The sequence below is a fragment of the Herpailurus yagouaroundi genome, unplaced genomic scaffold (genome assembly GCF_014898765.1).
Source record: "Herpailurus yagouaroundi ecotype Mexico unplaced genomic scaffold, PumYag 66807, whole genome shotgun sequence".
NCBI lineage: Eukaryota > Metazoa > Chordata > Mammalia > Carnivora > Felidae > Herpailurus > Herpailurus yagouaroundi.
The window spans coordinates 437,687-455,072 of record NW_024419698.1 but is presented as its reverse complement, the minus strand read 5'-3'; the positions used below and the strand labels follow the sequence as shown (position 1 = coordinate 455,072).

General features: G+C 36.9%; 1 protein-coding gene across 1 annotated transcript in view; it reads right to left on the bottom strand.

Annotated features, from left to right (window-relative positions):
• KLF8 (KLF transcription factor 8) overlaps positions 1-17,386 on the bottom strand; it is a 68,103-nt gene that overhangs the window by 28,658 nt on the left and 22,059 nt on the right. Inside the window, exons 2-4 of the mRNA XM_040466878.1 lie at positions 5,257-5,821; positions 2,292-2,403; positions 1,509-1,648 (exon numbers count right to left, since the gene is read on the bottom strand). Coding sequence (XP_040322812.1) covers positions 1,509-1,648; positions 2,292-2,403; positions 5,257-5,821 — 817 coding nt within the window. The remainder of the gene's footprint in view (positions 1-1,508; positions 1,649-2,291; positions 2,404-5,256; positions 5,822-17,386) is intronic.

Sequence of the window (17,386 nt, the reverse complement as noted above, 5' to 3'; positions counted from 1 at the left end):
TTTCATTTTTTCTCATTGCCGCGTAGTATTCCATTGTGTATATAAACCACAATTTCTTTATCCATTCATCAGTTGATGGACATTTAGGCTCTTTCCATAATTTGGCTATTGTTGAGAGTGCTGCTATGAACATTGGGGTACAAGTGCCCCTATGCATCAGTACTCCTGTGTCCCTTGGATAAACTCCTAGCAGTGCTATTGCTGGGTCATAGGGTAGGTCTATTTTTAATTTTCTGAGGAACCTCCACACTGCTTTCCAGAGCGGCTGCACCAATTTGCATTCCCACCAACAGTGCAAGAGGGTTCCCGTTTCTCCACATCGTCTCCAGCATCTATAGTCTCCTGATTTGTTCATTTTGGCCACTCTGACTGACATGTTGAAATTTTAAGCTCAAATACTTAATATATATTTATGTTTATACACAAAAATACATATATATACACACACATATATACACACCCACACACATGTGTGTGGAATAAGCCTGTACTCTACATGAAGGAGAGGCAAACAAAACATCAACGAATAAGAAGAGTGCCGCAGGAATGTTGGGACAATGCAACCTGGAAATTTGTCACCTGTTCAGAGCTTCAGGGCACAGCAACTAGGATTCTGGTTTCCTACATACAAATCCTAACAAAGCAAGTGTTAACACAATGCATGTTTACAAGGAAGAAAGGCCCTTTTCTTATCCATGGTGTCCAAGCCTCAATTCTGAGCTAGAGATGACTGGGGAGAAGGAGTCTACAAAGCAGAGGGTATAAACTAATGATTGACGATCTACATCTGGCCCGTAGGCAAGCTACTTTGATTCCATGGTGCTATAAACCTTTTTACATTATAGGCCAACATCCAAATTCTAGCATATGTCACATAAAAGTATTAATTTTCTGCTTTTCTTTAAAATTTGGTAAATTTGGTAATAATTAGTTGGAGTTGAGTGACAATTCTGTTTCAGAGGGGGCAGGTGCCCTCAGGTTTGACACATCCCTACCAGGTCTGCTTTACTTACAATTTTTTTTTAATGTGCACCCTTTTTTCTAGTGAACAAGAGCATGTTATAGGTTGGTGTATTGTGCTTAGCTCCAAAAGCCTGCTTTAATTTCACTTGGTTTAAACTGCCTTTCTGTTTTTCAGTACTCAACAAAACCTGTGGCGCTGTGGTAATAAGGGAAGGAGTGGTGTCTCAGCTGCTTAATTTTAACATAAATGTTATTATTTACCAGTTAGAAAGAGCCACAGGTTCTCAGTGGGCTAATGCCTATTCAGAAGACACCAGACTTAGTGTTTTCCTAGTTTGGCTTTATAAAAGCCACATGTGAGTAAGAACAAGACATAAGAGTAAAATCCACTAATGAAGCTTGGGCCCATGTGTATAAATGGATCAGTCTTTGTTTCAAGACTTTCTTTCCTCCGATCTCTCAGACTTGTGTGTGTGTGTGTGTGTGTGTGTGTGTGTGTGTGTGTGTATGTATGTATGTTGGGGATGGAGTGGAGGTGGGCAGACCTGTATGGATTCTGCGGTGGGCTTTCAGGTGGGAGCTTTTGGTGTACACTTTGTTGCATCCTGCAAAGTCACATTGGTGAATCCGTCTTCTCTTCAAATCAAGAGACTCTTCTCCCTGCATTTGGGTCATTGCTGATGGTCTGAGCAAAGAAAGAGAGATAGGACCAAAGAATGATTTTAACGTGGAAGCTAAATAAATGCACTTACAAAGAGTGGGATCACCTCATACATGCATTTAATTTATGCAAATTTAACAGTAAGTCTTCAAGAGAAGAAATAATTGAAATAGTTCAAGCAATTCCCTCAACTAGGCTATTCTTTGCAGTAAGTGCAGGTCCTGAGAGGTGGTAATGTTTCCTTGGGTGTTTTCTGTTCTAGTTGTGAGCATTTCACTCTAACAAGTCTCATGTTTGTGTTTACATAAATGTATTTTTTCATACAACATGATTGTTAAAACACAAAACAATGCCTTATTGGTTCTAACATTGGAAGACAAGAGTGCTTTAATCTTAAAGAGAGAAACATTATTCAACTGTACTTTAGAGGAAATTTGAAAATTTTTCAAGGACAAAATTGATGAAGTAGACAATTAGGACATAACACTTCCATAACATGCATGTCCATGCACATGTGTGCACACAAACTAACACCTTTGCTGGGAAGGCAATTTACCTACATTTTGTTATCATTAAATGTTTGCCATTGTGTATGAGAATTTTTTCCACTTCTATCACAAACACACACATATATAGACAGGCCTGAAGTAAAGACAAAAGTACTCACTCTTGCTGTAGTCCCTGAACACCCTGTAAAGCTGAGGATCCACTCTTAATCTCACTCTCCTCACTGTCACTTGGGCTCTCCAGTGAAGACATGGAGGTGGGGTCAACTTTCACTAAAAGCAAAGAAAAAGACCAGTGTGAGCTACACATATATGTGCCTCTGATATCATTTTCAGGATTCCCACTTTAGCCCACCCACAATGAGAAGTAGCAACAAGATAGGGAAGTAAAGAAAAATAAAGATGAAAGAAGTGTATGTATATGGAAGGAACAGAAGAACTTAAAAAAATTCTAGCATAGCTAAAATTCCTTTGAGGGAAAGGTAATAAGGAGCATTCTAGTACCACTGGAATGAGCTTCTCTAGGATAGTAAGTTAATGGAATAGGGTCTGGGTATGATTTAACTTTCTATCTCCAGCCCCCAGGACAAAATGTCTCCTGAAAAGTCAGGATTAATGTATGTTTGTTGAATTGAACTTTCTGAATAGTTATCTGGCTGTCCTAAGGTAAATGCCTAGGTTCACCTCAGAGATAAGAACTCCTTTGGGTTTTGTGCCCCTAAATGGAAGTAAGTCAATAAGATGAAATGCATAACTAGTACTTAGCTTGATACATGTTGGCATCCTTCCCTTTCACCTTTGTCAAGAGAAGCCCTCGAGTATCTTTTATTATCAACCACTGATATTTCTCATACCTAACAAAACTCAATCAAATGGTCACCAGTCTCCTAGATCTAGTCAAAGTTTCAAAATTTCTATATTGAAGAAACTTAAGGGTGGCAATAAAGTTTGTGGGCTGGAATTTTGGCTAGTGCAGTTGCCTCTATACACTAATTGTGTATCATTCACTAAAAAGTTTTAATCATACATCTCAGTATGTATGTGTGTCTTTGCATGTGTGTGTGCACATATGTAATAAATGTAGTAGCAGACTACAATTCTGTATAAATTATGAAAAATCAAACTAAAATGTAAAGAGTGAGAAAATACAAATAGAAATGTTGATACTTATTCTTGTGTTCCAATTGTTTTGTTTACATTCCTCACTCCCCCACCTCCAAACCAAGGTGTAAGAATACCATTTTGGAGACTACTAGGCTAATGGTTTTAGCTTAAAATTACATTGAAACTTTTAAAACCTATTTTTCTTATTTAGAGTGGCTCTGATGGACTCATGGATATTATGGGTGCAATTGAAAGACCCATCATATCATTGCTTGGTGCTATCACTGCCTTGATTTCAGCAAATTCTCACTAGGGATTTTATTTTCTCATTTCCCCTTTTGTTTGTATCTCTTTCCCCATAGGAGAACTGATACCAAAATTTTAATTAGTCCCCTCAGAGGAATCTCAAAAACAAGACTGTTATAAACACTTACCATTACAACAATTAGCCACTAGTAAGTAGTGATGACATTTTAAATCAGAAAAACACAACTGCAGAGTCTCAGCAACTTGATGCTTAGTATGTTGTTTTCCAGTCTCCTACATTTGGTGATGGAGTGATTACAAGGCATTGAATTTCAAAGATAGAAAACCCTTAGAAAGTTTTTTCCTATAATGATCTAAGATCTGATTTTTAGTCATTTCCACCCACATATCTCGCTTTTGGTTTTTTAATTCATGCTAAACATTTATCAACTCCTCCTTTGACATGTGTTTGAAACCTCTCACCATCCTAACTCTCTCTTCTGATTATACTCCAACTTCCCAATGTCCTTCCTAAGGCACAATATTGAAAACTGATTATAATTCTAGAGCTGTGGTGAAGCTAAATATTTTGAACCACTCAGGGGCTAAAATTTTCTTTGATCACTTCCAATTACAAACTAAAATAGATACATCTACAGAGATGAGAACTGGCTAGTAAATAGTGGTGAAAGGAGGACTTAATTTACTCCCTTCTGAATTCTGAACTTATTTTTTAAATTAAATAAAAAGGGAAGATTGCAGCATGTGAACTCTCTCCTATACAGGTTTTCGAGTATGTTCATCAAAGTATTTGTTGCAAGACAACTACTATCTACCACCGGGTTGGGTTCTCTAGAGATGCACAAAGGGAAATAATATCGTTTCCTTCTCGAGGAATTTGCAATTTAGTTGAGAAGAATGCCCATACGCTTGTGACACAGGCAAATGAGAAAGTAAAATGGAGGATGATAGATGCCAAATGAAGGAGAGCACCGGGAAGATGTTAATGTTTCAAAGAAGACTATTTACCTGTTAGGGAAGAGAATAGTTATGGTATTGGGAGATGAAGGTGCTAAGCCTGGCTAGAAATGTAGCACTAGAAATGTTCTTAACTTTTCCACAAAAGCATTCCTAATGTCATAGACAAATAAATGCATTTTGCTAGAAAATCCGAGTGTGTTCCTTAATAAGGTTAAAACTATTTTTGACATTTGTGTCTTATTATAAAAGGTCATTAAATTTGTACATTTTCTCTTTAATAAAATTTTTTAAATATGAAATGTGATTAAATTACTTGTTATCAAATAACATACAGAATACAGAAAGATACACAGTATTTTACTCAAAAATATGCATACCCCAGGGGTGCCTGGGTGGCTCAGTTGGTTGAGCATCCAACTTGGGCTTAGGTCATGATCTCACAGTTTGAGAGTCCAAGCCCCACATCAGGGTCATTGTTGTGAGTGTGGAGCCCCCTTCAGATCTTCTAGCCCCCTCTCTCTGCCCCCCTCCCACTAACTCTCTCTCAAAAATAATAAATAAAAACTTAAAAATATATATGCATACCCCAATTTTAGAATCATGGACTAAACAAGAGAGTATTTGTACTATATTAAGCACTAAAGAGACATGATAAAAACAGTGTTTACAAATAATTATTCTTGAAGCTGTGTGCAAGAATAATTGGAAGGGATGAAATTAAATAAAAGATAGAATAATTCTAAAAGAATAAATGGAGGAAGGTGAGGCCCAGGAAAGGGGGACACTGATGCTTACCTGATCCAGCATTTTTGCCATCTCCTCCAATGAGTGGGACTGTAATGGCTGCAGGGCCCCCATCAGCAGGCAAAGTAGTATACACCATGGGAAGTGACTGTACCACTACTGGGATGGTCTTTAGGCCACCCAACTTATTTGGCAGTCTGACTGAGGGGATGGTGTGAATCACATGAAAGATCTGCTGGCCACCAGTTCCTTGAGAGGAGGCCAGGATAGATCTTGGAGTCAGAACAGTAGGGATATTTGCTGAAGTGCCTGTGTCAGACGTTGAAGTGGACACTACAAGAGTCTGGAGAGCAGGCTTTGGCTTGGGAGTGAATATTGGAGGTTGCAGCATGCTGGCAGGCTGGAGATGAGCCTTGGGCTTGTGAAAAGAGAGGTCAACTGGTTCCACCTGGGGCAGGTTGAAATAATTAGCCAGAAGTTCTTCTGGGGGCTCAATCTTGATGTCACTAAATAGTGCTGGGTTCTCCATGGGACTGGCATCTGGGAATGGTGGAGATGTCATATTACCTCTATCTTCTGTCTTAAGAGGATCTCTGATATGAACAGAGCCAGTGACCTAGAATAAATAAATAAATGAAAGGTGCAAAATATCCATTACCCTGAAAAGTCATGTGAAGAATGAAATCAAGAAATCTATATTTTCTTCTCATAGACACAATATATAGGGAGTTGAGAGAAATGAGGCAGGAGTATGAGGAAAAAGGAAAGGAAACGTTACTAAACACTAGTACCAGGCACTGTATCAGGCAACTGATACAAATTATTTCATTTAATCTTCATAATAACCCTGAAAGATTAAAGTCAACATTTTCTGAATATCAACCATAAGTACTGTGCTAAGCTCAGTGACAACAAATGTAAGGGTCTAGCCACAAAGTGTATACTAACATACTAACTATAATGATAGAGTAATGTGAATAGCTTATAAGTCATACCATAAGTGATGCAGCAGATATACATTCAAGGCATTTAAGAAAAAGTAAAGGGAAAAATTCATTCTAGGCAAGATGAGAAAAGGCTTCAAGGAGGAAGAGCTATGATATATGGATCTTAGAGAATTAATAAGAATTATCTAGGCAGAAAATGAGTAAGAGAGATTTTTTGAGTCTATAGAGATATAACAAGAAACAATATTCTTAGGGAATAATGAAGCAGTATTGTCAATTGTATTATATGCAAAGCCAAAATGTGAAACTTCTACATTAAAAAAATATGAATTAAATGGTCACTTTATAGGTAATACATATTTGTAAAAACCCATAAAACCTCAATCTAATTTAAAACTTCCTAAAAATTCTATTAATGTAAATGTCAATGATATTTTGAACTGTGTCTGCCATTGCTAAGCAACACCCTGGTTCTTGAAGATGGCCTTGGAGATAGTGGTGCTACTTTATCCAGTTAACAAAATAAGACCTCATTCTCTCTCACAATTGGATTTGGTTTATAGGGGTTTTGAATTATGATAGATGTTCAATAATTCATCCTTTACATAGAATAAAACTATCCTTTTTTTTTACATTTGGAATATGATGGAAGGTTGAATTCAAAGAAAGGCTGGGTGATAAAGTATAATTCTTTCAAAGAGGGGAGTTACAAGTGCACAGCTATTTTGGTGGTAATTAACTAGCTCCCAACGAAGGATAGATTGAAGGAAGAATAAGACTGCATTCAAAGGGACCATAAAGAAAGCAACAGGAATAATAATGGTGACATTTATGAAATGATTGTAAAAATTTGAATATTGGCTGGATTTTGGATGATATTAAAGAATTATTGTTAATGTTTATAGGTTTGATATAGGTTGTTGGAAGATGACAGTGGAGTAGGAGGACCCTAGGCTCTCCTCATCCCATGAATACAACTAGAATACTATCAAATCATCCTAAACACTCCAGAAATTGACCTGAAGACTGGCAGAACAAACTTCACAACTAAAGGTACAGAAGAGGCCACATTGAAGAAGGGAGGAAGGATGGAGACATGTTTTAAGACAGAAACAGATTGTGGATGCTGCAGTGGGGAAGGAGCCACAGTCACACAGGAGAGCAAGAGACAGACTAACATAGGGGGAGTTTAAAGCCTGGAGTTTTTTTTTTTTTTTAATTTTTTTTTCAATGTTTATTTATTTTTGGGACAGAGAGAGACAGAGCATTAACGGGGGAGGGGCAGAGAGAGAGGGAGACACAGAATCGGAAAAAGGCTCCAGGCTCCGAGCCATCAGCCCAGAGCTTGACGCGGGGCTCAAACTCACAGACCGCAAGATCGTGACCTGGCCGAAGTCGGACGCTTAACCGACTGCGCCACCCAGGCACCCCTAAAGCCTGGAGTTTTAAAGTCAGTTGGCTTGGCTGGGATGCAGCCCAGATGGCAATGTACTGCTCTTAGAGAGAAAGCAAGCAAACAACCCAAGAACATACAGCATGGAAACAGTGATTTGAAGAGCACCTGAGTTATAGAATGGGGAGGTTATTTGCTCATTTCAGAGTGCATCCCACAGAGGCAGCATCTATGGAGAGACATTTTTGCAACAAAGAAATTGGGTGGAGCCATTTCCTACCCATGCTTCTCTGCATGAGCACAGGGCTACCAGTAGGAACAAGCCCAGCACCAATGCTCACTAACTTGTTTACACCAAGCCCCCCTCTCTGTGTTCCAGAAAACACCACCTCCCAGTATTTTCTGCCCCAGTCCCAGCACTGTATACCCCCTACCCTATACTACAGGCCCAAACCCTGGATTATACCCAGTGCCCCAGCTCAGGAGATTTGCAGAGTCTCAGTTCCATTCGTGGAGGTGACAGCTCTCATTTCACAAGCAGACCAGAGCATACCTAGTTAAAATGTGTCACATTCATTCCAGAGGCCAAATATTGCCCACAACAAGCAAAGAGAGCCTCTGGAACTACTGGCCTGAAGGATAAAGTGGCAGGGCAAAACAGCAGTGCACACGCAGCACACAATATAAATACTCCCAGAAGTGCCTGGCCCTAGGGAACAGGACACTACATGGCAGGGCATTATAAGTGACAATCTGAAGGTAGGTAACACAAAAGCAGTATAAACGACTATTTCTGTAAACAATAAGTCAAGGAACTCATGAAAGAAAACATCTAAAATATGACAACTTTTACCTTGAACATGGGGAGGAGAGGAGTAAAGAATGGGTTCAAACATAAATGACCATCGACTTAATATAGACTGCTATATGCAGAAGTAGTTATATACAAATAATGTTATATACAAATACCCACACATCAAAAATCACAAATACATACACAAAGAATAGAGAGAAATAAAGTCAAATATATTATTAAAGAAATTCATCAAAGCATGAAAGAAAGGATAAAAGAAAATTTTCAGAAATAATCACATAACAAATAATACAATGACAATAAATACATATATATCAATGATTACTCTGAATGTAAATGGACTAAACACTCCAATGAAAAAAAACATAGGGTGATGGAATGGATTAAAAAAATATGTCTATATGCTGCCTAAAAGAGACTAATTTTAGACCCAAAGACCTCTGCAGATTGAAAGTGAGGGGACTGAGAAATATCATGAAAATACATGTCAAGAAAAGGCTGCAGTAGCAATACTTATATTAGAAAAAATAGACTTTATTTTTTAAATGTTTATTTTCAAGAGAGAGAGACAGAATGTGGGCAGGGGAGGTGTAGGGAGAGAAGGAGACACAAAATCCAAAGCTGAGCTGTCAGCACAGAGCCCAATGCAGGGCTCAAACTCATGAGCCACGCGATCATGAACTGACCCGAAGTCAGACACTTAACCAACCTAGCCACCCAGGCACCCCAGAAAAACTAGATTTTAAAACACAGACTGTAACAAGAGACAAAAAAGACATATTAATAATAAAGAGGATAATCCAAAAAGAACATAAAATAATTGTAAATATTTATGCACCCATAGAAGCAACCATGTTTATAAAACAACAATAAACATAAAGGAACTAATTGATAATAATACAATGATGGTAGGGGATTTTAACAGCACACTTACATCAATGGACAGATGATCTAAACAGAAAATCAACAAGAAAAAAATGGCTTTGAATGACACACTGGAACAGGACTTAATAGATATATTCAGAACATTCCATCCTAAGACATCAGAATACACACTCTTTTCAAGTGCACATGGAATATTACCCATAATAGAACTCTAAGTCACAAAACAAGCTTCAACAAGTCCAAGGATCAATGAAGTCATACCATGCAACTTTTCTGACCACAATGCTATTAAAATAGAATAAAACTACAAGAAAAATCTGAAAGAACACCAATACATGGAGATCAAATAACATGCCACTAAACAATAAATATGTCAACCATGAAATCAAAGAAAAAAATGAAAACGTACATGAAAATGAAAAGCAGAACAGTCCAAAGCCTGTGGGATACAGCAAATCGGTTCTAAGAGAGAAGCTTATAGCAATACAGGCTTACCTAAAGAAATAAGAAAAATATCAAATCAACAACCTAACCTTTCACATAACGAAACTAGAAAAAATGAAAAAAAAAAAAAAAACCTAAACCAAGATAAAGGAGGAAATAATAAAGACTAAAGCAGAAATAAATGACATGGAAAACAGAACAGCTCAATGAAACAGGAGATGGCTATTGGAAAAAAATCAATAAAGTTGAATCCCTAGCCAGACTTATCAAGAAAAAATAGAAAACTCAAATAAATAAAATCAAAACTGATGGAGAAATAGCAAATAACACCACAGAAATATAAGCCATTATAAGAGAATATTATGAAAAATTGTATGCCAACAAATTGGACAACCTGGAGAAATGTATAAATTCCTAGAAACATATAAATTATCAAGACAGAAACAGGAAGAAACAGAAATTTGAACAGACCAATAGCCAGCAAAGAAATTCAACTAGTGTTCAAAAAACTCCCAAGAAACAAAAGTCCAGGAACAAATGGCTTCACAGGTGAATTCTACCAAACATTTAAAGAGTTAATACATATTCTTCTCAAAATATTCCAAAAAATAGAAGAGGATGGAAAGCTTCCAAATTCATTCTATGAAGTCAGCATTACCCTGATACCAAAACTAGATAAATATACCACTAAAAAAGAGAACTATATGCCAATATCCCTGATGAAAATAGATGCAAAAATCCTGAACAAAATACTAGCAAACTGAATTCAAGAATGCATTAAAAAAAATCATTAACCACAATCAAGTGGTATTTATTTCTGTGTTACAAGTGTGGTTCAGTATTTACAAATCAATAAATGTGATATATAAAAGAAAGGATAAGAACCATATGATCATTTCAATAGATGGATAAAAGCACTTACAAAGTACAATATACATTCATGATAAAAACCCTAAACAAAGTAGGTTTAGAGGGAGCATACCTCAACATAACAAAGGCCATATATGAAGAACCCACAGCAAGCATCATCATCAATGGGGAAAAACTGAGAGATTGTCCCCTCAGGTCAGGAACAAGACAAGGATGTCCACTGCCACCACTTCTATTCAACATAATATTGAAAGTTCTAGCCACAACAATCAGACGACAAAAATAAATAAAAGGCATCCAAATCATTAAGGAAGATGTAAAACTTTTACAGATGACATGATACTACACACAGAAAACCCTGAAGACTCTACCAAAAGTTTTGCTAGAACTGATAAACAAATTCAGCAAGCTCACAGGGTACAAAATAAATGTAGAGAAATCTGTTGCAATTTTATACACCAATACTGAAGCAGCATAAAGAGAAATTAAGAAAACAATGCCATATACAATGGCACTAACAGTAAAAAGATACCTAGGAATAAACCTAACCAAAGAGGGAAAAGACATGTACTCTGAAAAAAAAAAAAAAAAAACTGATGAAAGTAATTGAAGATGACACAAAGAAATGGAAAAACATTCCATGTTCATGGATTGGAAGAACAAATATTGTTCATGTCTTTACTACCCAAATCTATCTACACATTTAATGGAATCCCTACCAAAATACCACCAGCATTTTTCACTCAGCTAAAGCAAACAATCCTAAAATTTATATGGAAGCACAAACGACCCCGAATAGCCAAAGTAACCTTGAAAAATAAAAGCAAGGCTGAAGACATCACAATTCCAGACTTCAAGTTATGTTACAAAGCTGTAGTCATCAAAACAATATGGTAATGACACAAAAATAGACACATTGATCAATAGAATAATACAGAAACCCAGAAATGAACCCACAACTATATGGTCAATTAATGTGGACAAAGCAGAAAAGCATATCCAATGGGAAAAAGCAGTCTCTTTAACAAAGGGGTGTTGGGAAAACTGAACAGCAGCATGCAAAAGAATGAAAGTGGACCACTTTCTTATACCATACAAGGAATTAATACAAACTGGATTAAAGACATACATGTGAGACCTAAAACCAAAAAATACTATAGAAGAACACAGGCAGTAACTTCTTTGACATAGGCCATAGAATCTTCTTTCTAGATATATCTCCTGAGAAAAGGGAAGCAAAAGAAAAATAAGCTTTTAGAACTAAATCAAAATAAAAAGCTTCTGAACAGCAAGGAAAATACCCAACCAAACTAAAAGGGAAACTATGGAATGGAAGAAGGTATTTGCAGATGACATAGCCGATAAAGAGTTAATATCCAAAATATAGAAATAATTTATAAAAACTCAACACCCAAAGAACAAATAATCCAAATGAAAACTGGGCAGAAGGCATGAACAGAAATTTCTCCAAAGAAGACATCCAGACAGCCAACAGACACATGCAAATATGCTCAACATCACTTACCATCAGGGAAATGGAAATTACAACTGTAATGAGATATCACCTCACACCTGTCAGAATGGCTAAAATCAACAACACAAGAAACAACAGTTGTCGGTGAAGATGTGACAAAAAAGGAACACTTGTGCACTGTTGAAAAGAATTCAAACTGATGCAGCCACTGTGGAAAACATTGTGGAAGTTACTAAAAAAATTAAAAATAGAACTACCCTATAATCTAACAATCACAATACTGGGTATTTACCCAAGGAATACAAAGACATTAATTTAAAGGAATGCATGCATCCTGATGCATATAGCAATATTATTTACAATAGCCAAATTGTGGAAGCAGCCCAAGTATCCATTGATGGATGAATGGATAAAGAAGAGGTGTTTTATATATATATATATATATATTTCAGCCATAAAAAAAGAATGAATGAAATATTCCTATTTGTATCAATATGGAAGAAAGTTTAATCCTAAGTGAAATAAGTCAGAGAAAGACAAATACCACATGATTTCACTGATATGTGGAACTAAAGAAACACAACAAGCAAAGAAAAAAAAAAGAGAATGAGACAAATCAAGAAACAGACTCTTAATTATAGAGAACAAACTTATGGTTACAAGAAGGGATGGTGTGGGGAATGGGTTAAATAGGTGATGGGAATTAAGGAGTGCACTTGTCATGATGAACACAGGGTGTTGGTAAGGAATTGTTGAATCACTATATTGTATATTGTACTAAAACTAATAAAACGCTGTATGTTAAAAATTAATAAGGAAATAAATAAAAATGAAAGCACATATCTTTAAAAAGGGGGTTGATAAAACATTACCGTTATGATTTTTAAAAATTTAGGTGAGAGTTAATAAAGGTCTGAACTCAGAAAATAGAGCGGTAAGTACAGGAAGTGTTCTCTGAGTTTGACTTTATTCAAAAAACCCTCAGAGCATGCTAGGAGTGAGTATAGGCATCAAGAGATATCCATACTTTATCTACAGAATCTACCCAGCCTCCCATCTGTGTTTTCCCTCTACTGTGCTATGATACTCTTGGTTTCCTTATAAGCCCAGACCCCAACTGAGGCCTTGTCTGTGGTCCAAGTATTGTTTCCAACTACTCCTGTAAGTCCTAACTTCTGTGATTTCCCCCATCATTTAACATACTTTTATTTCTATTTTTATTTCAATATAGTCGACCCACAATATTACATTAGTTTCAGGTGTATAACATAATGATTAAACATTTCTATAAATTATCCTATACTCAGTGCAAGTGTAGCTACCATCTGTCACTAAGACACTATTATAATAACATTGACAACATTCCCTATGCTATACATTTTAATCCCATGGCGAAAAGCCTGTATCTCCCATTCCCTTTCATCCATTTTGTCCATTTTCCCATTCCTCTCCTCTGGCAACTATCAGTTTGTTTTCTGTATTTATTGTTCCACATACATGTGTAAAGTGATCTATCCCTCATAGGTGGATTCATTTCATCCAGATAAGGAAGGCAGTAGAATCTTACTGGGGTGGGTGGGGGGGGGGGGAGATAAGGGATGGAAATTGTAAAGAATGACTGTATTGAATTTAAAACCTCCTTATCCTCTGAATCTTTCAAATCTACTTGAGCTCCTATTTTTATCTACATTTCCCACTTGTAACTTAACCTGACAATCTCTCTTCCCAGATTAAAAGGCAGAACCCCAGGAATCTCTAAGGAACAGTAGGATAGCTGTTACTCAATCCACAGTTATTCATTTTATTGAAAAATACATTATTCAGGAAAATCCAAAATGGAAACTGACCAATAAGAATAAAGAAACTAAAGAACATATAGACTATTCTTTTTTTAAAAATGTTTTTGAGCATATCTGACATACAATGTTACATTACTTTTAAGTGTACAACATAGTGATTCAACAAGTTTATGCTATGCTCACCACAAGTATACCTATGATGTGTCACCATACAACACTATCCCAATATCATTGACCATATTTCTTATCTTGTGCCTTTTATTCCTATGAATTACTTATTTCATAATTAGAAGCCTGTATCTCCCACTCCCCTTCATCAACTTTGCCCATCCCTTACCCCACTCACCTCTGGAATCCATCAGTTTGCTCTCTGTATTTACAGGTCTGATTATGCTTTTTATTCATTTGTTTATTCGGTTTATTTTAGATTCCACACATGAGTGAAATACAATATTTGTTTTTCTCACTCTGAGTTATTACACTTGGCATCACACCCTCTAGGTTCATCCATGTTGTCGCAAATGGCAAGGCTTCATCCTTTTTCTGTGGATGCATAATATTCCCGTGTGTGTGTGTGTGTGTGTGTGTGTGTACCAATCTTTTTTTATTTATTTTTATTTTTTTATTATGAAATTTATTATCAAATTGGTTTCCATACAAAACCCAGTGCTCATCCCAACAGGTGCCCTCAATACCCATCACCCACCCACCCCTCCCTCCCACCCCCCATAAACCCTCAGTTTGTTCTCAGTTTTTAGGAGTCTCTTATGTTTTGGGTCCCTGCCTCCCTAACCATTTTTTTCCTCCCCTCCCTCATGGTCTTCTGTTAAGTTTCTCAGGATCCACATAGAAATGAAAACATATAGAATCTGCCCTTCTCTGTATGACTTATTTCACTTAGCATAACACACTCCAGTTCCATCCATGTTGCTACAAAAGGCCATATTTAATTCTTTCTCATTGCCACGTAAAATTCCATTTTGTATATAAACCAAAATTTCTTTATCCATTCATCAGTTGATGGACATTTAGGCTTTTTCCATAATGTAGCTATTGTTGAGAGTCCTGCTATAAACATTGGGGTACAAGTGTCCCTATGCATCAGCACTCCTGTATCCCTTGGATAAATTACTAGTAGTGCTACTACTGGGCCATAGGGTAGGTCTATTTTTAATTTTCTGAGGAACCTCCACACTGCTTTCCAGAGCGGCTGCACCAATTTGCATTCCCACCAACAGTGCAAGAGGGTTCCCGTTTCTACACATCCTCTCCAGTATCTATAGTCTCCTGTTTTGTTAATTTTAGCCACTCTGACTGGCGTGAGGTGATATCTGAATGTGGTTTTGATTTGTATTTCCCTGATGAGGAGGTACGTTAAGCATCTTTTCGTGTGCCTGTTGGCCATCTGGATGTCTTCTTTAGAGAACTGTCTATTCATGTTTTCTGCCCATTTCTTCACTGGATTATTTGTTTTTCGGGTGTGGAGTTTGGTGAGCTCTTTATAGATTTTGGATACTAGCCCTTTGTCCGATATGTCATTTGCAAATATCTTTTCCCATTCTGTTGGTTACCTTTTAGTTTTGTTGATTGTTTCTTTTGCAGTGCAGAATCTTTTTATCTTCATGAGGTCCAAATACTTCACTTTTGCTTTTATATTCCCTTGCCTTTGGGGATGTGTCAAATATGAAATTGCTGCAGCTGAGGGAAGAGAGGTTTTTCCCTGCTTTCCCCTCTAGGGTTTTGATGGTTTCCTGTCTTACATTTTGGTCCATTATCCATTTTGAGTTTGTTTTTGTAAATGGTGTAAGTAAGTGGTCTAGTTTCATCCTTCTGCATGTTGCTGTCCAGTTCTCCCAGCACCATTTGTTAAAGAGACTGTCTTTTTCCCATTGGATGTTCCTTCCTGCTTTGTGAAAGATGAGTTGGCCATACGTTTGTGGGTCTAGTTCTGGGGTTTCTATTCTATTCCATTGGTCTATGTGTTTGTTTTTGTGACAATACCATGCTGTCTTGATGATGACAGCTTTGTAGTAGAGGCTAAAGTCTGGGTTTGTGATGCCTCCTGCTTTGGTCTTCAAAATTACTTTGGCTATTCGGGGTCTTTTGTGGTTCCATACAAATTTTAGGATTGCCTGTTCTAGCTTCGAGAAGGATGTTGGTGCAATTTTGTTTGGGATTGCATTGAATGTGTATATAGCTTTGGGTAGTGTTGACATTTTGACAATATTTATTCTTCCAATCCATGAGCAGGGAATGTCTTTCCATTTCTTTAAATCATCTTCAATTACCTTCATCAGATTTCTATAGTTTTCAGCATACAGATCCTTTACATCTTTGGTCAGGTTTATTCCTAGGTATTTTATGCTTCTTGGTGCAATTGTGAAAGGGATCAGTTTCTTTATTTGTCTTTCTGTTGTTTCATTATTAGTGTTAAGGATGCAATTGATTTCTGTACATTGATTTTGTATCCTGAGACTTTGATGAATTCATGTATCAGTTCTAGCAGACTTTTGGTGGAGTCTATCGCATTTTCCATGTATAATATATGTCATCTGCAAAGAGCGAAAGCTTGACTTCATCTTTGCCAATTTTGATGCCTTTGATGTCCTTTTGTTGTCTGATTGCTGATGCTAGAACTTCCAACACTATGTGAAACAACAGCGGTGAGAGTGGGCATCCCTGTCGTGTTCCTGATCTCAGGGGGAAAGCTCTCAGCTTTTCCCCATTGAGGATGATATTATCTGTGGTCTTTTCATAAATGGCTTTAATGATGTTTAACTATCTTCCTTCTATCCCGACTTTCTCAAGGGTTTTTATTAAGAAAGGGTGCTGAATTTGGTCAAATGCTTTTCTGAATCGATTGACAGGATCACATGGTTCTTATCTTTTCTTTTATTAATGTGATGTATCACATTGATTGATTTATGAATGTTGACCAGCCCTGCATCCCAGGAATGAATCCCCCTTGATCATGGTGAATAATTCTTTTTATATGCTGTTGAATTCGATTTGCTAGTATCTTATTGCGAATTTTTGCATCCATATTCATCAGGGATATTGGCCTGCAGGTCTCTTTTTTTACTAGGTCTCTGGGTTAGGAATCAAAGTAATGCTGGCTTCATAGAATGAGTTTGGAAGTTTTCCTTTCCTTTCTATTTTTTGGAATAGCTTGAGAAGGATAGGTATTATCTCTGCTTTAAATGTCTGGTAGAATTCCCCTGGGTAGCCATCTGGTCCTGGACTCTTACTTGGTGGGAGACTTTTGATAACTGATTCAATTTCTTCGCTGGTTATGGGTCTGCTCAAGCTTTCTATTTCTTCCTGTTTGTGTTTTGGAAGTTTGTTGGTGTTTAGGAATTTGTGCATTTCTTCCAGGTTGTCCAGTTTGTTGGCATATAATTTTTCATAGTATTCCCTGATAATTGCTTGTATTTCTGAGGGATTGGTTGTAATAATTCCATTTTCATTCATGATTTTATCTATTTGGGTGCTCTCCTTTTTCTTTTTGAGAAGCCTGGCTAGAGGTTTATCAATTTTGTTTATTTTTTCAAAAAA